We start from the raw sequence: 22,393 nt of genomic DNA on the forward strand, positions 1-22,393 counted from the left end.
CTTACAAAACTTGAAGGCTTCACAACATTGCCTAAATGACCAAAATAATCGATGAAAGACTCTGAATCTATTATCAATTACATTATCTCTCACAAAATCATTGGTCTCGATTTTGTAAACTGACCCTGGAGCATGTAATTGCATGTATTATAACCATCGTGGTAATATTGAATAAGATTCATCCCAATCACCAAATATTGTCACAATTGCTTTTTGTTTTGCTTTCCATGCTTTTTTGTATGAAATTGAATACCCAAATTGTCTACTTACTCTCTCTTGGATTAATGAAACGGGAACTGAAGGTTCTTCTTTGATCATACCTGTAAATAAAATTAAACAATATGTCTCAACTAATGATCCAGTCAAAATCATTTTAAATAGACAAATAAAAATAATCTCAATTGAGTTTCATATACCGATAATGCATGGACAAATAAAATTTGAATATAACTTTTTGTGATCTTGAGAAATCATGGTATTTACGTAGGTATGCGTACCGAATCATCTCGTAATTTTTCACTTATTTGAATTTTTGGGTAGTAATGCACTTACTTTCCAAGGACATCCGAACTTATGATTCACACACTTGACAAAATGAGTTGATGTTTTTGACTCAACCACAAAAAAGTTTGATATTTTCTCATTGCATAATGTTTTATCGCCATTTTTATCTCCTCTTTAGAGTCAAAGAGTTGTCCAACATATAATGCATCTCCTTATACCCATGATTGTGACGAATGCAACTCAGGAATACTCAATTCTTGATCAGGATGTTCCCAATTAATAGCAATGTAGTGTAAACTTATGTTCCAAAAAGGTGTTATAGAATCTTTATTAAACTCAACTAATGTTAGTTAAAAATATTTTACAATACAATGTATTATATAAAATTGTACCTGTTGATTATTCTTGCATATCGTTATTTCTTTCAGTGTTTATATTATTCATCATTGAATCGAAACCATCATCTAAATCAGTATCATCATCATCTGTACATGCACTAGCAAATATTTATTAATAAATTATAAAATTTTAAACATCATATAATTTAAATATATATTATACATTACCTCCTCCAATTGCATACTCTTTTTCATTGTCACTCACATTAACAGTTGGGAGTGATAAATTTAAACATAACGAAGTTTCACCAATATGAAAAGTTTTACCAACTGCAATATCCACATATAACTCAACTACATTTTTTTTATGTCATTCTTGACAAGCACTTATCATACAATCAATGTTTTCATCATTACATACATCTAAAACTGTGTAATTTACATTCCTTTCATCAACTAAAATTCGTGAAATCAATCTAGAAATTATATTATTATTGCATAATCTTAATTTTGTATATAATTTTTTTAGCATCTCAAAAGTAATTTCACGTTATATTTTAATCATCTTCTTATTCCCTTCAAATATTATACCCTCATTTCCTTCGTACACCCTTCTATTCCAATATAAAATAACAACAATTTCAATCATCCTGCATATCTAATTAAAAAATACAGCCAAATAAATTACGAAAGTATACCTAAACAAATACTAACAAAAAATATTACAAAAATATTAAAATAAAAATATTTATATTTATATTTTCAATAATATTATATTAACATTAAATAATTTTATTTATTACTACAAATATTTTTAGTTTCATTAATTTATAATAATATTAAATTTATTATTTCAAACTTAATTACAATAATTAAAAAATTAAAACAATAACTTAATAATAACATTCTAACCTTTAGGTTCAGCTTCTCCTATATTCGGTAGCTTTTACAAAATATTTGGCAACCAATAAGTTTCGCCCATCTCTCTCTCTCTCTCTCTCTCTATATATATATATATATATATATATATATATATATATGAGAAATTGGATAAAAACTATCAGATAAAAGATTGTTCTTTTGTGTTGTCCGGCGGACGGAGGGTCGAACCAGGACAATGTCAACATCAAAGTTGCCAATACAATGTAAGTGTCGGCATTATACCTACCGACACATTAGTGTCGCCAAAGCAGAAGATAACACACGTGTCAGACTATATTGAGCCAATACAACTGCAATAGTGTCCCTATTATTTTGGCCAACACTTTATATTGTGTTGCCTTACAATCTTACGACACTTTGAAATCACTCTAGAGAAGGTATTTTTTATTATGTAACCCTATTTGAAGAATTTGATTCTCCTTTAGCCTTATCGGGATGGACAAAAAAGCTTTTGTGAGTTCCTCAAATGAAGTTTTGTCAATTTTATTTGGACACTTATATATATAATATTTTTTTATTTAAAACAATGATATTTAAAATTTTAATAACATTAAAATTATTATTTTTTGATTTTTATTATATATCTTTAGACATATGTTAATTTTATTTTTTATTTTACAAAACTTCGATTATAATATAACTTTCAGCATGGAATTTCGTGTAAACATGGTTTATATCCTTAGTTATTTTTCTCTCATTCTAGCATACTGTTAATCCTTTTCTTAGTTGGTTCACGTGTTAAGTTAGTCCAGGATAAAGTCATTAATAACTCAAATTAATTCGTAAAAACGTTAGCTTGAAAAAATAAAAAGACTAAAGTTTTAAATAATTATAATATCAAGAGATTTTTAGTGATATTATTTTCATTAAATCTTACGATAAACATATAATATAATTTGTTATTTGATAGAGCGTTAAATCTTAAACTCAGATTACACGTTAAGTCAATCAACACGAAAGCGTTAAATTAAAAGTTCAAAATAGAAAAAATATCAGTACTGTGATAATTTGTACTTAATTTCCAAAATAAGAAAGATACATGTGCTTATTAAAACTTGAAACGGGTACCACTTTCAAATTAGAATTTAATTAAAGATTCTGTTAGAAGGAACGAGTTTAATCATTCATAAATAAAAATTCTTTTAAAAAAATATATTTATTATATTAGTTATGAAAATATAATAAATATATTTTTTAACAAAAATTTATTATTATTAGTTATTTAATCTCCACTCTAAAAGTTAAATTAACATTTTTAATTAATTTAATTATTTAAATTTATGATTAAATCATAACTAAACAAATATAATCATTTTACAGTCAATAAAAAATGTATGTGATGAATTGAATCGCAGGAAAATATGAAAAGAGGGATAAAAAAAGACAAAGGGATGAATTCTTTTGACTTTGACTAGAGGGAATGAAATCTTAGGATAGCATTGGTGGTAAGAACAGGAGCATGGAGAAAGTAAGCATCGTGCGAAACAGTGCACAGACAATAATGTACCGCCCGCTAGATGTATGACACGTCAGAACTATCACGTGATGATTGTGGAAGTAGCGGTGGGGGTGGAAGCGTTCACACGTTATTAGTGGTAGCGCTGCGAAACTTACTCACACGTGTTATTCATGCGCCTTTCTTAATGTCTGAATGTTCAGTTGTATAGTGTAAGAAGCAACTTCACCCTCTCTTCTCTCTCTTTCTCCTTGTCTGAAACGCAACTTCAATAGCCAATTGGCTTCGCAAAATGTCGGGGAAAAGGAGGAGGAAGTTGAAATCGTAAGTTCTGTTTCATCCTTCTTTTGAAATTCAACTTTGCATCTCTGCATTTTTCTCTCTATTTTTATTATTTTATTAATTTGCATAGTTACAGGAATATGAAACATTTCCAGGTTTCAATGCTGGATCGCTATAGATTTGTAGGATTTGCGGGTTTTACTTTGGTTACTCGTTGGCTATTGAATATGATTTTCGCCAAAAATAACAAAGGCAGTGTGACTAATTGTTTCCAAGTGGATTTAGTTTGTAATTGTAAACATTTGTTAGGGTTTATGGATCAGATCAGTCTAAGATTTTGACAATTTCGTTAAAGAATGGGTTGACGTAATTTGAATTCCTGAGAATTGGAATTTGTAACATGTGAATGTGCCGTATTTGATTTCAATTATCTAGACTACTGTTGTACTTACTTTTAAACTATAGTTACTGCAAATATTTTGTTCTTATTTCCAATTTGATGGAGTTTTCATGTTTCATCTACAACTACACTTATTTTCGTGTATATGAAATTTAGCTGTAATCGGTCATGATTAACTCTTATGAATAATCCTTTTTTTTCCGGGGTTGAGGGTTGTACAATGCTCCAGTAGATCCAGACTATCGGTATTCATATAATTCTTAATGATGGTGATACGGTATTATTGTATGCAACATCACATAAACCTCCAAATTTGTGTACCTTGAGAGAAATTTAATCATTTTGAAAAGAGATACAAGTTAGTTGAATGTCTATGCAATTGTTCTGTCTAATTTTTTCTTTTCCTGTTCTTCATGAGATTTTCCTAGACCGCTAGAAGTTAGATTGATTACATCTTTGTTGGGATGGAAAAGTGTTTGTAGTTTTAAAAATTCCAAGTCTCTTTTTCTTCTCACTGCATCATAAGTTTATTCATTTATTCTGTTTCACTTCTATCAAGCACACATATATCTGATACTTATTATTTAGGTTAAGTGATACAATCATAGACAATAGAAGAGCTGTTGCTGAGGTGAAAAGTGAAAATTTGGAGCTGCAATCCTGGGCCGATCTCCCTGCTGAACTCTTAGAATTGATCTTGTCCCATTTGGTCCTAGCAGATAACATCCGTGCTTCTGTTGTTTGCAAGAGATGGCATTCTGTTGCCAATGCTGTACGTGCAGTAAACCAATCGCCATGGCTTATGTATTTTCCAAAATTTGGGGACTGTTATGAATTCTATGACCCTGTGCAGCGTAAGACCTATTCCCTTGAGTTGCCTGAGTTGAATGGATCTAGAGTTTGTTATACGAAAGATGGTTGGCTATTGCTTTACCATCCCAGAGCTCACCGAGTATTCTTCTTTAATCCCTTTAGCAGGGAGCTGATCAAACTGCCAAGATTTGTGATAACGTACCAGATTGTTGCCTTCTCTTGTGCTCCAACATCACCTGACTGTGTTTTGTTTACTGTTAAGCATGTTAGTCCAACTATTGTAGCTATTAGCACATGTTATCCTGGGGCAACAGAATGGACCACTGTTAATTACCAAAACCGCTTGCCCTTTGTCAGTAGCATATGGAATAAGCTTGTGTTTTGTAATGGGTTATTTTATTGTCTGAGTCTCACAGGTTGGCTTGGGGTGTTTGACCCTGCAGGACGTACTTGGAGTGTTCTAGCAGTGCCTCCACCCAAATGCCCAGAGAACTTTTTCGCTAAAAACTGGTGGAAGGGGAAATTTATGACAGAGCATGAAGGAGATTTATTAGTAATTTATACTTGTTGTAGTGAAAACCCCATTATTTTCAAGTTAGATCAGACATTATTGAAATGGGTAGAGATGACGACACTTGATGGAGTAACTCTATTTGCTAGTTTTTTGTCATCTCATTCAAGGACTGACCTCATTGGAATAATGAGGAACAGTGTCTACTTCTCTAAAGTTCGTTTCTATGGAAAGCGATGCATATCATTCTCTCTTGATGACTATAGATACTATCCCCGTAAACAATGTCATGACTGGGGAGAACAAGACCCTTTTGAAAACATCTGGATTGAGCCACCAAAAGACTTTTCTGCGTGCATGTGAAGATTATTTGTGAAACAAGTAAGCATTTACAAAATCAGCATTGTGTAGAGCTATTTTTTCTCTTTGTTTTCATTTAAGCTTTTAATTATATATTACAACTGTTGGATCCATGCTTTTTTAGATAGCATAATAAACATTTCATAAATATTATTAATCTTTATGTTTAATTATCATCGCATGCCACATGCAAATTAATCCAGGGTACATTCTTATCATTGTTGAGTTATATGCAAATTTTAATCGGAGTTTTCAGGTTGTTATATGGCCATTAATAGCGTCTCCATTTTCAGTTTTAGTCATAATATTAAAATTACTAAACAGTGCCGGGTACTGATTAAAGAAGAAAAAATATAAATATTTTATTAGAAAAAGTAAAAACGTACTCACCCTCATGTATTCTAATGCATTTCAACATGTTTTTTAATAAAAGTTTATTATTTATTGATTCCTTAGGGCACTGATTACCAACACCCATAAAGTATTATTTTACATTTATTGTATCCTGTACATTGAATTATTGTAATTACAATTTAAAGTGATTCTAATTCAGTATCATGTTGCTGTGTCTTCTATTTCTATGGTACGATTACAGTCAAATGTTCTTGATCACATTGGTAATAAATAAATTTTGTAGTACCCGTTAATTAAACAGGGCGAGTTTAGGTAATAAGATACCCATGTCTGTTACCTATTTACAGATAAAATTGTAAAATTTCCTTTTTTTATAAATAAAAAGTAACTTAACCCTAACATCAGTAACTCTAATGTTATGTTTTAATTGTTTTTTTAATGTTATGTGAAAGATTTTTAGTGTTATGTGAATGGTTAATGAGTTTTTTTTTTTTTTTTTAAATTCTATATTTTTAATAAAAAATGTAAAAGTCTGTGGATATCTTAGGTGGGTACTCATGCAAGTATCGGGGCGGGTGATGGGTATTTCACCCCGTTGACAACCCTAGGTTTAATGCTAATTTGGACAAATTTCATTTATCTGCATTTGGCTTCACCTTTTGTTAAATTCTTTTAAATGTTGGGTAGTGAAATTTTTCAACTTGTAAGCTTTGTATTGTTTTATTATTACCTTCTCATCTAATTAGAGCCAACTTATGATTAAATCTGACTGGCTTAGAAAACCTCTTAGTAAGTACACCATTTTGATTTTGACTGGCCCTCCATTTTTTTTCTTAATACTGCTCATGTACAAAGATGAAAATATGCAACTGATTCCTGTAAATTTTAAGAACATGACAATCCTTGTCTGGGCTAGGTCTAGTTTGTGCTGAACTGGTCTGTGATGGGTAAATGGTTATCTAGTTCTTTGTTTGAAAGTGTTATCTGTGCCAATCGTATTTTCCTTTTATGGGTGATTGAACTGATTGGTAAGGGTGTTTAAAATTGAACCAATCCGATTCTAAAAAGTCAAACCAATCCAAAATAAAAATAAAAATAAAAATCGCATTGTATATTGCAGTTTGTTTCAAATTTCTGTTCTTATTATTAAAATCAAACCAAACTAAGTTGCACAGTATGACAGTATTGTATTATTTTTTATATTATATTTTCATATAAAATTATTTTTCTTAATTTTATCATAACAATGTATAAATATAAGGTATACTATTATTTTCTTAAAATTCTCATTTATTTTAATTGAGTATCCTTTCTTTTTTATTCTCCATAAAAAAATTTACCTTTCTTTCATGGTTTTTTTCATTTTAAATAATGTTTCTTATCTCTATTTTTATTTTCTTAACAAATTCACTGATTTTTTGGATTACTTTTAATCTAAATAAAAAAATAAATTAAAAGTCATAAATAAATAAATAAATAAATAATCAATCAAAATCGAACTACAAAACCTCGATTTGGTTTGGTTCAATTTTGATATTACATTCAAACAAAATCAAATTAAACTGCGTATTATTTTTATGATGGGTTTGAATGATTTTTTGGGTAAAAATTGAACCAAATCGAACCATGAACAACCCTCTTGATTGGACCAAGCTATTGATCAATTATTTGTATTTTGTTTTTCAAATGAAGAGTGAGCAGATCAATCTTTTTGTCAAATTGAAATATGTTATGAGATTGTAGTGTACTTTTCTCTACCTTACCTTGTGTGCAAGTTTATTCTCCTACCTCTTTTGCTTTTTGTTTATTCATTCTTCATGTCAGCAGTGGATCAACATTGCTTAACATGATGTCTATGTTTGAATGAAGCATTTTGATTCATTCCCTTGTCCTTCTCATGTGATTCCTACTGAAGAGCATGTGAAACTTATTTGAAAGCATGCTATCTTTGCAGGGCGTATAGAGGAGGCTAGAACCTGCATATAACGGAAGTTATATGTGAAGGAATGGACGCCTGTAAGAGGGAAGCGAAAAGTCTTGCCTCCTTGGATATTTTGTCTTTGCAGACTGAAACATTAAGATTTTTTTGCCTCAGCAGTGCTTATGCTGAATATTAGAGTTTATGCTAATCTAGAGATTTATTAATTATTATTTTGGGCATGATCCATTGTTTATATAAAGGAATGGCATCTGTAAGAGGGAAGCGAAAAAGAATTGTCTCCTTGGTCATTTTGTCTCTGCAGATCCTGAAATATTAAGATTTTAGGCCCAAACACAGCAGCGCTTATGCAGAACATTAGAGTTAATACTAACCTAGAAATTTATTAATTATTATTTTGGGCACAATCCATAATTTATTCTATTGTGACTATTGTTTTTCGTCCTAGTTTGTCTACAAATTCAATTTTAGCTACATTTGGTACGCTGGAAGGAGAGGAGTCACATTGGTCAACTCTCGATGAAACCTCGGGTGGCTGCACGTTTCTGTTCTAGTTTATTGGAAATTTGAAAAATAAAAATGTTTATTTTGTTAAAATATTTCCTATTTTTAGTATCAATGATATATCACACCTTTTTTGTAATTAATTACAGAATAAAATTTTAAAATAAGGAACTATTTTAACAATTTAAAAACTATAAAAAGTAAGCTTGAACAATTAATTAAAATTAAGAAAACTTAAAAACACGCCAGTCCGTAACTTTTGAATAGAATTTATGAAAATGGTATCATACTTCCTTTTCCGTTAGTCCTACTTATAAAATAGTGCAGAAACTGCGATTTAGTACGTATTAAGCATTAAGTGCAGTACACTAATGATAAGGGGCGTTAGTGTTGGACCATTATTCATTCTAGCATCGTTTCGGTTCATCTAGAAGGACGATCAAAAGCAAGAATAATATATCAACCGCACACCTACTTTATAATTTTTCATTAGTCTAGCAAGACTTATCTTGTGTCCTTATCACTATGCTCTGCTCTCGAAGAATTTTGAGAACGATAAATTGAGGGCAAGATACACATAAAAATTATATGAAAAGCTGATTGAGATGCATGGTTGAATCTTAGCCTTAAGTAGAAGTATTAATCTTACAAGAATCATGACTCCATAAACAGAAGTCCCTATTTGTCTTTATCTGTTGAGCTCCATGCCTTGAGACATCGACACTTTTAAGCCTCAGTTGCAATTGCTGACGGACACAAAATTGCCAGAAAATCTAGTTTCATAATTTATCCATCATGCCGCGAGATAAAGGAAGAAAATGAAAGGCATTATAAGTATGAAGCTCAAAAATATACATGGATTGAATTGTAATTCCATTTCCCCGGATTTGTTCCCAAGTTATCCGTACGACCACAAGGCTTAACTTTCTGCAGTTGCAGAGGTAACTACTAATCAGGTTTCCTAGGTCCTTATAGCCTATTACATTAGTAGGGATGAAACCGGCCACGCCCACGATTGCGGTCATTATTTCGTTTTCCACCACGTGAGCTACCACCACCACTCCTGCCATGTTGGGACACAGGCAAAGGAACAGGCTGTTGCAACCCTGGCTGTTGCCTACAGCCCAACAAAATAAATAAACTCAACTATTGATGGTGCTAATCATTATACTAATGTCGAATGAGGTAACACATCCTAACATACATGAGTAGAAATGAGAGGTTAAACATCTAAAACTAGATAAATCATGATGATACTTACAATACATATCCAATCCTTCCATCTGGTAAAAGCATCGGCATCATTGCCATGCCAGCAGGGGTTGCTCCGGTACCATACATAGGTGGCTGCACATTTAAGGACCTTGACATCAGTAAAAGACACATAGAGCCATAGATGCACCACGTATCTGCAGTGTTCTTTAAAAGAGCAAAGAGAGGAGTGCATTTCACTTCCTTACTAAAAGCTACCGAGCATAGAGCAGATAGAGTAAAACCCTAACGCAGTTACAATATTCCATTTATCAATTGTTCAAATCATATAATCATCATACAAATAAATAGGCTACTGTGATTTACTATATCTATTACCACATATGTTAACATAATTAACATAGATATGAACATATGCAGACCTATGAAGCCTAGATACTTAATAAGACATGGATACAATACAATACGGATATGGAGATACCGAAAAGATTTAAAATTCAAGATTTGATAAGAGTTAGATACGTTAACATGAATTTAAAGAAATAATATACTTTATACATATAAAAAATATTTATAAAAAAATATTGATAATTCATTTATATTAATGTGTTATATTTAGATATCAATGATCACATCTTACAAAAAAAAATATATGAGATCATATTTTTCTTTTGTCTAAATAACTAAGTCAAAATATTTTTCCTACTATAAACACAAAAAAATTACATACTTTACCCTTTTTATTTAAATTAGAATTTCACAAAAGAATTAGTAATTTTATTAAAAAAAAATATAGAACTATCATAAAAAGAAGATCTGCCTTTATACTATTTAATTCTATCTAAACTGTATCAAATGATTAGGAGCCATATTCCAATCGTATCTAAGTTGTATTAGGTTAGAAATTAATTTTTAAAAATAAATTAAACTATAGATGCTTTTGAGATAAGTATTTAGATGTATCGGATAACCTATAGATGCTTTTGAGATAAGTATCTAGATGTATCGGACATGTATCGGTATCAGATACGTGTCCACCACGGATATGTTTGTTGTTTTGAAGTATTAGGGCTTCATAGATGCAGACACTTGTCAAGAGACCCTAATTCCACAAATGGAAGATAATGTTAGCCTGTATGTCCCAGGGTTGAGGGAAACAAGTCCATCAATAACTAAATTTGGGGTATGTTTTGAAATGGGATTTTAGAAGAAAAGGGAAAGGAGGAAATTGTATTTCTAAAATTTGAAAAAAAATTAAATAAAGGAAATAAAATGATAAATTTGTATAAACTTAATGTTCCATTTTTTTTTATTTATTGGCAAATGCTAACTAGTGCCCTAGGACACTAATTAAAGAACTAAAAGTATAAAGTTTTTGTCAAAAAAGTCATTAATATACCTCTTGTATAATTTCTCTAATGTATTCCCATGTAATTCTCAAAGGCACTTGTTGGTAAGATGCTTATTTATTTTTATAAACATTATATAACCCTAACAATTTTAAGGTACAAATTTTACCCTCTCTTCCATTTCCCTTCAAACCCCATTCCAAATATATCCTAAAGAAAGAACTACAAGTTGGAGATTTTATGGCAAGTGAAATTAAGGGGGACTATTCAAGGCATCAATCATCCAACTTGACAAAATTTTTCATGCTTTACAATTAGAGAAGTGCAGCTCACTCCCATCCCACGCCTTCTCTCTCAAGGTGAGACCGCACGATTGCCACTGTGTTTTAATGGGAAGCATATTCCTTGCAACCCCCAACACTCAACTTTTTGAGAATGCTGCTTTACTAAAAAATTGGACTCTACCAAGGAAAAGAGAAAACTTACTTGTGCGAAGCCAGCAGCACCATATCCTGCACCAATAGCACCATAGGCACCTCCAATCATACCATAACCAAGAGGAGGTTGATATGTGGGAAGTACAATAGACTTCTGTGAATTTGCTGTCCCAGATGACTTCTGATCTGCCTGTGGCTTTGCAAGTGAACACTCCAAAGTTTGACCTATCCATCCCAAATAAATTAATGCTTATCATATGGAACAACTGTCCACTTCAATTGAAAAAACATATATATAAAAAAGGTATTCAAAAAGGGAAATAAAAACTACCATCAATTTCATATTTCTCAGTATTCTTCAATGCCTTCATGGCACTTGACCTTTCAGCAAAGTGCACAAAACCAAATCTGCTTTTTTCTTGTCCAGCTTTGGCAGGAGGGAGAACCACTTTTGTGATCTTTCCATGATGTTCAAATAGCTCCTTTAGTCGATCCTGAGTAATGTTTTCTGGAAGGTTCTTTACATACAATGCTTTTACCTGTAACAAGCACCTAGTCTTAGTGGTACAACTTTCTAAAAAGAATAACTAAAAATCCAACAAGCATTTCATTTGGAAGACCACAAGTTAATCCTATAACCATAACATTAACAGCTCCACATAGACAACATAATTACATAAGCATATAACATTATTCCCAATGGTAAGGCAGGGAAAAAAACCTTGCTTAAAGCTCCCAAAAATTATTTTAATTAACAATAATATTTTAAAAATTTAAACAAACCAATAATGATGTGATGAATAATAGTAGTTTATTATGAGTAAATAAACATGTTTTTCAGAGAAGGTCCCTCATCCTATTATGACTCTACATAAAAAAAGCACTGTATATCCCTTCACACTCTACTGATAATGCTATTCCTACTCCTCATTGTATGTTCAGTGTTGTCACTACACAGTTATATTTCCTAGTCTTTTCTTCAACCGGGTAAAAAGCTTAGACCTTGTTGTCTAAGACAAACAGAAATGTTAAACAAAACCAATTATGACAATTTAATAAGTAATTTTGCATCCTAAAAATTCAAACTATTTTCAAATAAAATCATAATAATTTTAATAAAAAAATAAAATAAAATAAAATTGTTCTCATGAGTTTAAAAATGTCTTATTTTAAAAGTTTATTTTAAGCCTAGATAAACATTCGGCTGGCTTGGTGAATCCCATATTTATAACAGCAGCAAATAGACGATATAAAATAAATACAATAACCAGGGATCCCCTTCTTCACAACTTGCAAAAGCAAACATTGACATAGGCAATAGAAAGATTGTTAGGTAATTTGCACACTTTAAAAAATGCTAGGTAATTTGGATTCTCCATTTTCTGTCTTTTTAGAGCAATACTGCTCCATGCATCTCTCCTTTATGTTTTGGGCTATAGTATATTGCTATCTGTTCTCACTAATATACCTTGGGCCATAGCCAGGTTGGATGTTCTTCAAGATGTTTTTAGAAGCTAGATATAATTTTCCTTCAAGTCCAAACCCTCCCTCCTCCCTTCCCCCCAACTTCTTCATATGTGCAATTTAGTCCTATAGCTTTCAAAATGGGTAAGAACATTCTCAAACTTCATATTGTGCACACATCAGCCCAAAAATGTTGGCAATGTCAATTTTTGAAAGCTATTCTTTCAAAATGGGTAAGAATATTCTCAAACTTCATTTTGTGCAGATATCAGCCCAAAAATTAAATTCAAGGGAAGTTATTCATAAAATTTAATTTCAAATATCAAGAATATAATAAATCACCTGAGAGACTGCAGAGGATTCAGAATTCCTTGGATCAGCCCAGCTCACTGTTGGAGCATTACTGTCAAGTTTAAAGTTTGAATTTGACATTTTCTGCCTTGAATATTCTGCACAAGCATGATTGTAATACTCAATAAAGGCAAACCCCCTATTACGGCCAGAGCTCTGTGGATCCTGTAACAATGAAACAGTTTGCTAGGTCAAGGCAGAAATTACCCATCATTCAATGCACTTCATAGTTTTGTTAACAAGAACAAATGTAAAAAAATGTTAACTAACACAAAAAATCAAACCATATAAAATACAGTAGAAAAAAATAACATCAACAAACCTTCAACAGTTCCACAGAAATGACTCCAGGCCCAATCTCTGCAACAACTTTCTTCATATCTTCTTCAGTCCAATTTCTAGGAACATTACCAATGAACAACCTATGCTTAGCCTGAGACGTTGAGCATTTTATTTTTCTTCCCTGGAAACTCAGACAGAAGTGTGACTTATTTCAGATTACAGTACTATGAGGCCAGCTAAACTGATAAGATAAAATATTTAAAAATTAACAGACAAACAAATCAAAAAGTGGGACTTTGGAGTCAAAGACTTGATAATCAATGAACAAGATAACCACTAGAGATTAGAGAAAATTACAATAAACAAGCGTAAAAATAAAATACCTTAAATTCAGAGTTGTTTAGCTTGTCAATAGCCTTAGATGCCAATTCCTTCGTCTTGAAGGTCACAAAAGCATAACCTTTTGCTTCACCAGATTCTTTTCCCTTCATAATCCTAACCTGTACAAATTTAATCAGTTTGGGCAATCATGAAAAGGGTAAAAAAAAAGGATAGAAGAATTTCATGCATCCTACCTCCAAAACTTCTCCCACAGACTGACAAAAGACTCTTAAATCTTCTTCAGAAACTTTTTGCAGAATGCCCCCAATGTAGACTTCTGACCCATGAGGTGGAAGAGCAAGAAGCTCAGCATGTTTCTTTTTCTCAACTTCATCCTCAGTATCTGCCACTTTCATCCCATCTTCGACATCCGAGGGCTTAGTCTCTTCTTCATCCTCCCCCTCCTCCACCTCCTCTTCCTCTTCCTCCTCTTCTTCTTCTTCTTCCTCTTCCACTTCTTCCTCCTCCTCTACTTCTTCATACTCAACTTCTTCCTCTATTGTCTCCTCTTGATCATTGTCTCCATCAAGGTCTACCTGCTCATCGGAATCTGTAGGTTTTTCAGGCTCACTGTTCCTCTCTGGAGACTCTGGATTTTGGGCTGTTACATCTCTCTGCCTTGTCCCAGGCATTTTGTGCATCTAAAAAAGCAAACTTGCAGGGGAACTGTGAAGGAAGCACAGATGCCAGAAGCATTCATAGAAGAGAGATTGCAAATATGGAAAGGTGGAAACAATATGAGAGGCCAAATGGAATAGCAGAGTAAGAATTTTGATAGAAACTGTGCCATGAGGTATGGACCAAGGAGTAGCAATGTGATTGATTCTAAATCCAGGGATCATCAAAACATAGCAACAAAAGTAACAAAGACAGGCAAGAAAGAACTCTGAATGAAAAATCAAGAGGATAACAATGCTCAACAGGCCAGTAAAAGACAAAATAATCTACAGAGAAATGAATTCCAGAATTTCTCAAAGTTTAGAAGCCGCGAGTTTCCCAGAAAGAAAATAGAGGCCAGTTTAATCCTTGTCTAACTATTTGTCAGAGGGCGATGCACACAGAAAGAGGTGGGGAAAGGAACAAAAGCAAGAAATAAGAAACTGAACTACATGATAATAAAATATACATACAAAAATGTCACATTATATGTAGAGAATAATTAAAAGTTAAAAGCAACGCATTCTACTCCAAAGCCCTCACTGCTTAACTAGGCTAAGATATGTCACATTATATCAGTGCTTTTGTGATACGAAAACAATCTTACAGTTCCCTAAGTAAGAAATGTAAAGCCTGTAATGTAAAATTTCGCATGAGAATGCGTTGTCCAAGAACCACACCTCCACTGAGAGATCCTCATTGAACGATTTGTTATGTATTATACACTGTCACTAACTAATCTCAGCGAGTATCAATAAACTATATGAACAAGATGATTCTTCTACCCTATTTCATTTGCAATATTACAGGATACCAAAAAAAAAAGTAAAGCTCTGCTGGTTTGAGCATTATTAACAGGAACAGCAAGAGAAGCGAAAGTACCTGATCGAAATCGAAACTCCAAAATCGTTGCGTTCCAAACCCTAATCCTGTTTTGTGGGCGTGCCCTTGTGCTTACTGCTTATGGTGGCCAAATTCACTGTTGGCCGGCGGTGTACAGGGGTTTTTGCGTTGGGCCTTTGGACCGGGCCTTCTACGCCTTCATCATTTCTTACTGTTAGATTTATATATACATTTTCTTTTTATCCATAATCTTTCAACATTCGAAATTTTAGAGCTTAAGAACATTAAAGGCCGTAAAAGCTTCCTCTGAGTATATATTGATATTGAATACACACGTGTATTCGGTTTTTTACTTCAAGAATCATTCTTTTCATAAACAATAAATTTTTCAAATTTTGGAGTGCTAGTAGAAGATAGTATTTATTTATCATTTTATAAATAAATATTTTTTGAATTATGAATGACTTAAATGTTAAATTGTATGAAGCTGTTCCTCCCGTCAATGTATTACTTTTTAAATGTTAAACTTAATCCAAATTCCAGTTTCTTAATAACCATTGATATCTTGTAATAAAAAAATGAACGGGCAAGTATATAAATACATTTTAATTAAATAAAATAAATATTTTTATTACAACTTTTTTACACTTTTTCTTTAGCTCTTATAGTTGATTATCCATCCTTGAGAAATTTCCAAATCATGTAAAATATATATACATCGGGGATGCTAAAGCAGAATTCACATTAGTAGTTAATATTTCGCATTAATTATGACTATGATTGCATCTTTAACTATCGGCAAACAAGCCCTGCAGAGAGTATAATAATTTAGTTTTGTACATTTTATGATGTCATTGTTTCGAAAAAAACACTTCATGATCATCTAGTTAAATTCTTTCATTATGATTACTAAAATGTCCAGACATGTGTAGTAGAATTAGACTCTCTTAATCACATGCCTTCAACAATTGCAGTGAAGAGTCCAAAAGGTGAGAGGCAAGTTTGTAAGATGCATGGAATTAGAGGAGAAACCAATGAGATGCTGGACAAAGTGATATGAATTTTTGGACATTTGGGACTCGGGTGTACAAATCTTCTGTGATTTTGATAAAATAGAAATAAAAATAATTGAAAACTACGCATGAGTTTCCATCAATGATTTGTTTTCTTATATAAGTTTTAATTAATAAAATTAATTGAAAACTTATAATCTATATTTAATAATTGATAAGCTAGTAAAAAATTTATAATTTATAGTTGAAAGTTTATATTTTATAATCAACTAATAAAATTAGAGTGTTTTAATTTAACTAGTTTTACAACTAGTTAAACTGTGTTAAATGATTAAAAAAGAAAGGATTAAAATTATTTGGTGAGAATGAAATTTATTTTAACAATTTTTTTAACATGTATCTAAAGAAATATAATAACCACTAAGCAAATGAACCGGCTAGCACGGAATTGTATCAACTTAAAAACTTATGTATAATAAAGCTTTTATTGAAAATAATAAAATAGAATTTAATGCATTAAAAATTATAATTATTAATAAAAACTTGCTATTTTTCAAAATTCTTAATATTTACCCTTGAAAACACACTTAAAAACTAACATTTTATAAAATTTTAAGAATAAAAATGAAAAAAAGAAAACTAATTTGTAATAAACTAAAAACTCCTCAACTTTTCATAAACTAGCTTTCAAACAATTTGAAAATTTACAAACTTCTTTTATTTTTTATTTATCAAATAATTTTGTAATAATAAACAAAAACAACTAGAAACTCTTAGATAAGGTGTAAGTTTCTATTACTAAACACTCCCGTATTGTGCTTTCCATTCGTGTTGAGTTCTTTTATGTTTAGCAATTTCTATGTTCAAGAGAGGCGGGAAAGGGTCGTTGCTTTTTTTGCTAGGTTCAAGTTTTTAATTCATAATCATATTAGTTTGGTTCAGACTTTTGATATTAGTTGCCAACTTGTGTGTCGCTAATCTTTGTGTTTTGGGTCAACTAATTATGTTGTAGTGTCTTGTGGGTTACTGGGTCTATCTCTGGCCCTTTTCATTATCGTTGCGTGGAACAGACTTATATGGGTATACGAATGTATATTTCTTGAAAAAGAGAATCTTGAAGAAGTCATCAATCTGGAACTAGGTCTAATCCTCTGAAATTGTCTTCTCCTGCAAAAATAGACATGTTGGATAACACAGTTGCATGCCGAAAACCTGTTCAAGGGTTGTAGGGCTGGCTTTATAATGTGAACGAATGAAACTTGTCTGATAGATATGTTTCATTCTCTTAAGAGCACACAAGCTGCATGGGTAGCACGAAATGCCAGAATCTGATCTGAAATGCTGATCATAGCAACAGGGCTGGATAACCTTGACATCTTAATTAAGTTCCCACGGATTCACAGCCAATGTAAAAGGTAAATCAACAACCTATTTCTCAATGTATGTTCTGAAAGAAGTTACTTCCGGGGTAATCATAAAACTGAACATAATAGTGTCTTAAAAACTAGAGTATGATCTCTACTTTACGGGATACAAAAAATAAAGATTTCTTGATTTCAATTATAATCAGTGAAACTTATTTACCAATTACGAAGAGAACCTAAAACAAATGATCAAGCATTATTGCTAATTAAGTCACTAGGATTGGGCTTGAGCTGTGGAGAAAGGCTTGAGTAATTTGCATCAGAATGTAATTTCAACTCTCATTGTCACCATCATACAATAGCAACCAAGCCTTACAGTGTCACCATCATACCATAAAAAAATATTGCCAACAAAAATGGTTATGTCTCCTCCAGTATCCCATATGATAGAAAGGACTTTACATCATCAAGTGATCTTGTTATAGCTCATAGGAACAAGTGTTTAAATTCTCCATTTGCAAGCTGGCAAAGCTTATTGTAGCTGACCATATCTGCCAATAGGGTTTAAAAATACATCAGAACCCACAGTTCATATATTTAGGCATGTCGTAAAAAACAATCATAGGGAAAAAATTTTATTCCATATATTTCATGACCAAAACACAAACCAAATTGACGAATGGGAAGGAAGAAGAATACCAATTGCATCACCAAAATTGGTCCATATCTCAGCACGAATTGACTTATCACTATCAACAATACCAATAACTTCTACAAAATTTGTAAGAGGAGTAGGTGGAGGTGATCCTTTTACAACCAGCTGCTTCTCATCTGTTGATTTTCCAACGACAGCGCCACCATCAGATCGCACAACCTGTATCAGTGCCCGAACCCTCCTTCCAACATAAAAGTGTAACAGTTCTGCGTTGACAAAGGCCGCAGGATTTGATGTATCCATCTTCAGCAAAAGACACAACAAGATGACCTGATTTAAAATACAAAAAAGACAAAACCAGAATTGATGGTAAAAAAGGTTGTCTTCTTTAGTTTACTTGATAGTCAAAAGAAACAACAACTAGCTTTCATTCACACACATCCTGTCTCATATTTTACTCTTGTTCAAACTTCAGATATCCCTTAACTGAGCAAAACTACACTGAAAGGTTATATACAGTTGCCGTTCACTAAACAGCAGGTCATGCTGCCAAAAGGTGCACATCTGAGACCGGTAACTTCAAATTATATATATTGACGGGCACCTTTACTAGATGAATCACTATTGCAAGTGACCAACCCATCAACTTAAGATAGGTCTTCTAACTTGAGCTGCTGCTAGTACTACAATTGGGGTTATGGGAACAACGGTAATTACTACCTACTTGCAAAAACTGATCCTGAGTCTCAAAATGGCACAATATTTCACATTTGACGAAAAAAAAAACCATCTCAAAATATCACAAGTAAGAGAGGGCTTAATGGTTAGTAATTTGTTACAATGCGGGCAGGCAATCATGTTTGTGAAAAATTGAAATACCCTAAAAAAAAAAATCACAAAAGATTACACTATACGGGCATCAAGGCTATGTTAAGATATTATACAACGGGAGAATGCTATAGAATAATTATTTGTTATCGTTTACATATTCTACGATGAGATAGAAGAAAAACGAAATAAGAGTATTTTTATTTAGATAAAATGAAAGTATTTGATAAATAATCAAACAATAGCTAATATCATTTTATTTCGTTTTCCTCTGTTCCATCCCTTTTCATCGATCTAAACAATATGATTGAACTCTATCAAATCAACCAATTATACGAACTCCACTTTAAAGGATACATTATATTTCTTTAAGAATGCAACAAATGCTCTATTGATGATGAAGACAACAGTGGAATCCTTTTTATGAAAAAGAAAATACTAATTGTGACGCGCACAACACACACAAAAACGCTACGGAGCGAAGAGAATTTGGTACTTGAATTGGTTAAGAAGCACCAAACATCGTTTGTTAGTGAATGGAAGATGAATTGTTACCTGACCTGATTGAATTCAGAGGCCAATTTCTGAGAAACAAAGCGGCAAAACTGAAGAAGCACGCGAAACAAGTGAGAGCGCGCGGGTTCTCCTTTCACTCCGGGTTTGGAGTTGTTTCCACAATAAAATATTTATAATTAAAAACAATTATTAGGTTAAATTAAAATTTTAACAATTCTAATGGTTCAATATCGCAACTAATGCGATTGATAATGGTTAAAAATAAATCTATATGATTCTTTTACATTTTTTCAAATGGTTCCTATAATCTTCCTCACATTTTTATATTTTGATCATTCATTTTAACTTCAATTTAATATATTTTTATTTTAGTTTTAAAATAATAAATGGCTATATATTTGATGATAGTATTTTTTTTTTTAAACTAACATTTTTAATTCAGTGAAATATTCTCGATTTTACAAGTATTTTCCTATTAAAAATTGTTGATCCATTTTATTGTTTGCTTTTCTAACATTTTGACAATTATTGAGTGTAACTAAAATCTATCATTAACTCACAAAACGCAAAGATAATACAATTGTTAAAACATATAAGTAAGAATGGGACCTAGAAAAAATAAATTAGCAACTAGTGCTAATTGTGGCAGCCGGTGTTATGATAAGGATTTATTCTGTTATTTTCTAATGTAGATGAGTTGCTAGTCTTTTGTTTATTCATGTGCATCCAACATTAAAATTGGCCCAAGAGTGTTTCTTTAATCTAGTTTAAATACGAATTTTTTATTTTATTTTATCCATACACAAGAAAATAATTCTAATTGAGTTATTGTAATTCAGCATCCTGATAACTCCTTAAACTACCCATTTTGTGTAACTAATAAATTATAACCTGGCTCTGTCATGTAATGAAATGCTAATTTTAAAACTATTTTATTTGGCCCTTATACTAATTTTCAATTTACTCCTTACATAAAAAAAAATAAATTTTTATACAAGAAAAAAATCTTAAATCAATTTTGTATTATCACCCAAGAGTTCAACCTCACTGTTGGAGTCATCATTCACTTATTAGCTGACTTGCTTGGTTATTTCATCCTTAAAACTTGGACTACGTTTTTGCCAAGTTAGATTTTTCACCTAGCCCTTCATCAGACATGTGTTATTCTTGATATGGCCTTGTTTATTGATGTGACACTCCTCCCTCATGGTCATTTGTGCGTTTGTTTATGTGGGCATTCCACGAACATTTGGACTGAAAGTCCTTTCGTTTTAGTATTCGTGTTCTCAGGTATGCGTATGCTTAGTTGCGATGATCATAACAATGATACAATTAGTTTTCTTGTCATTTATGCAATAGCTAGCCAAATGGTGGGTTAACAGAGGGATAGCTTCTTATGTTTTGATATTATCAATAATTGCCATTGCTATTAATCTCATGGAAGATTTTATGATTTTAATGGCCATGCCCATGACAGTTTGTTTACTTTGGTACGTACTTTACTGTTTATTTACTTGTGCTGAACTGGTTGAATAAAAGGATGCAGAAAGTTATGCAAGAATAATTGTACGAACAATTTCTCCTAGTCTTTCCTATTTTGTATCGCTTTGTTAGTTTATTGATTGAATTTATTAATGATATATTCAATATAAATTGTTTCTATTTTTTTAATCAAACAAAAAAAGTGTAAAAATAGTGTAACAATTACTACCTGCAAATTGCATAATTGTTTAATGAAAAATGCTTGGACGCTTTACTGAAGAACATCGGTAACCATTGCTCATTGAAAATGTATCTAAATAAATACATGTAACTCGCACACGGAGATGTGAATCATCAAGTACATCGGAAAAAAAAAATATGCACGATGATCACTTCAACATCGATAGTGAACTAATTTATTTGTGAACACAAAATGTGAACTAATTTATATAAAAGGGAAGAGACCTGACCAAAAAACCAACCTAAACAATCTCTATATTCTTCCACATCTCTCAGGGGAGAAAGTTCATTTCTCCTTTATCTTCTTGGTTATGGCAAAGACAGCACCAACCACAGCTACAATTATGCCTGAAACAATAATGGCTGATTTTAGTGTTTCCAAGGAATCCTTCTTTTTCTCGTGTTTGGCCTCAGCTTGTTCCTTCAAACAACCAAGCAAGTACACACATATATGACAGCAATCAGAGCAACGAGATGTATATATAATTCTACCCTAAAAAACAGAAAAGAGAATGGTTCCACAATTCAAATGACAATTTTCTATGTTGGTAATACCTTCATTTCCTTGGTGGCAGCCACCTCTGATGATACAGGATCAACTTGAACATGAGTATTACTTGCAGGATTCAGCTCACCCGCAACGTCTGCTTGTGGAAACGTTAGGTCTGAATTCTCTGGTGTGGTTCCCATTTTCTTCTAGCTTTTACGTAAACCTCGTTTTCGAATTCAGAGTAGGAGAGAAGAGAGGAGAAAAAAGAAAATTAATGATTAAGGTTTCATGGCCAATTCAATGCCAACATGTTGCTCAAACTTAATTGACACGTGTCAGTGTTACAAATATTGAGGTTGCCGAGATAAGTGTTCAGACTCAGCTAAATTTTCGGTGATTAGGACCGAAATGAAAAAAAAAAAAAAC

At 32.0% G+C, this 22,393-nt stretch overlaps 3 protein-coding genes across 5 annotated transcripts; 1 reads left to right on the top strand and 2 right to left on the bottom strand.

The window, feature by feature from the left end:
• Nucleotides 1–3,426: 3,426 nt before the first annotated feature.
• On the top strand, nt 3,427–8,332 carry LOC113862041 (F-box/kelch-repeat protein At1g57790-like). Its single transcript, XM_027495201.1, has 3 exons — nt 3,427–3,564; nt 4,511–5,627; nt 7,915–8,332. Exons 1-2 carry the CDS (start codon nt 3,533–3,535, stop codon nt 5,607–5,609), a joined length of 1,131 nt encoding a protein of 376 aa, XP_027351002.1. The 5' UTR covers nt 3,427–3,532; the 3' UTR covers nt 5,610–5,627; nt 7,915–8,332.
• A 531-nt stretch (nt 8,333–8,863) lies between these two features.
• Nucleotides 8,864–15,643, bottom strand: LOC113862018 (heterogeneous nuclear ribonucleoprotein Q). Of its 3 annotated transcripts, none has more exons than XM_027495168.1 (9): nt 15,419–15,643; nt 14,074–14,913; nt 13,882–13,998; nt 13,539–13,679; nt 13,208–13,381; nt 11,733–11,940; nt 11,451–11,626; nt 9,665–9,750; nt 8,864–9,149 (listed from the first exon to the last, which is right to left on the bottom strand). In XM_027495168.1, the coding sequence occupies exons 2-9, from the start codon at nt 14,518–14,520 to the stop codon at nt 9,137–9,139; spliced, it is 1,362 nt and encodes a 453-aa protein (XP_027350969.1). In that variant the 5' UTR covers nt 14,521–14,913; nt 15,419–15,643; the 3' UTR covers nt 8,864–9,136. The 3 variants fall into 3 exon arrangements, with proteins under 3 accessions (XP_027350969.1, XP_027350968.1, XP_027350967.1); XM_027495167.1 differs by having other exon boundaries at nt 8,994–9,520; nt 14,074–14,520; XM_027495166.1 differs by having other exon boundaries at nt 8,994–9,520; nt 14,074–14,545.
• Nucleotides 15,644–18,068: 2,425 nt separating this feature from the next.
• On the bottom strand, nt 18,069–19,904 carry LOC113863611 (replication protein A 14 kDa subunit B-like). The gene is made up of 3 exons (XM_027497255.1): nt 19,800–19,904; nt 18,456–18,717; nt 18,069–18,307 (listed from the first exon to the last, which is right to left on the bottom strand). Exons 2-3 carry the CDS (start codon nt 18,712–18,714, stop codon nt 18,243–18,245), a joined length of 324 nt encoding a protein of 107 aa, XP_027353056.1. The 5' UTR covers nt 18,715–18,717; nt 19,800–19,904; the 3' UTR covers nt 18,069–18,242.
• Between the last annotated feature and the right edge of the window lie 2,489 nt (nt 19,905–22,393).

This window comes from Abrus precatorius, unplaced genomic scaffold, assembly GCF_003935025.1.
Source record: "Abrus precatorius isolate BTA unplaced genomic scaffold, Abrus_2018 Scaffold3, whole genome shotgun sequence".
NCBI classification, from domain to species: Eukaryota; Viridiplantae; Streptophyta; class Magnoliopsida; order Fabales; family Fabaceae; genus Abrus; species Abrus precatorius.

Excerpts from the sequence above, each read along its gene's own strand:
- LOC113862041 (XM_027495201.1), top strand. The coding sequence starts at position 3,533 with ATGTCGGGGAAAAGGAGGAGGAAGTTGAAATC. Across the intron at positions 3,565-4,510 it reads AGGAGGAGGAAGTTGAAATC|GTTAAGTGATACAATCATAG; the intron begins GTAAGTTCTGTT and ends CTTATTATTTAG.
- LOC113862018 (XM_027495167.1), bottom strand. The coding sequence starts at position 14,520 with ATGCACAAAATGCCTGGGACAAGGCAGAGAGATGTAACAGCCCAAAAT. Across the intron at positions 9,751-11,450 it reads GTGCTGCTGGCTTCGCACAA|CCACCTATGTATGGTACCGG; the intron begins GTAAGTTTTCTC and ends TTAAATGTGCAG. Across the intron at positions 9,521-9,664 it reads GGAAGGATTGGATATGTATT|GCAACAGCCAGGGTTGCAAC; the intron begins GTAAGTATCATC and ends GTTGGGCTGTAG.
- LOC113863611 (XM_027497255.1), bottom strand. The coding sequence starts at position 18,714 with ATGGATACATCAAATCCTGCGGCCTTTGTCAACGCAGAACTGTTACAC. Across the intron at positions 18,308-18,455 it reads CAATTTTGGTGATGCAATTG|ATATGGTCAGCTACAATAAG; the intron begins GTATTCTTCTTC and ends CCCTATTGGCAG.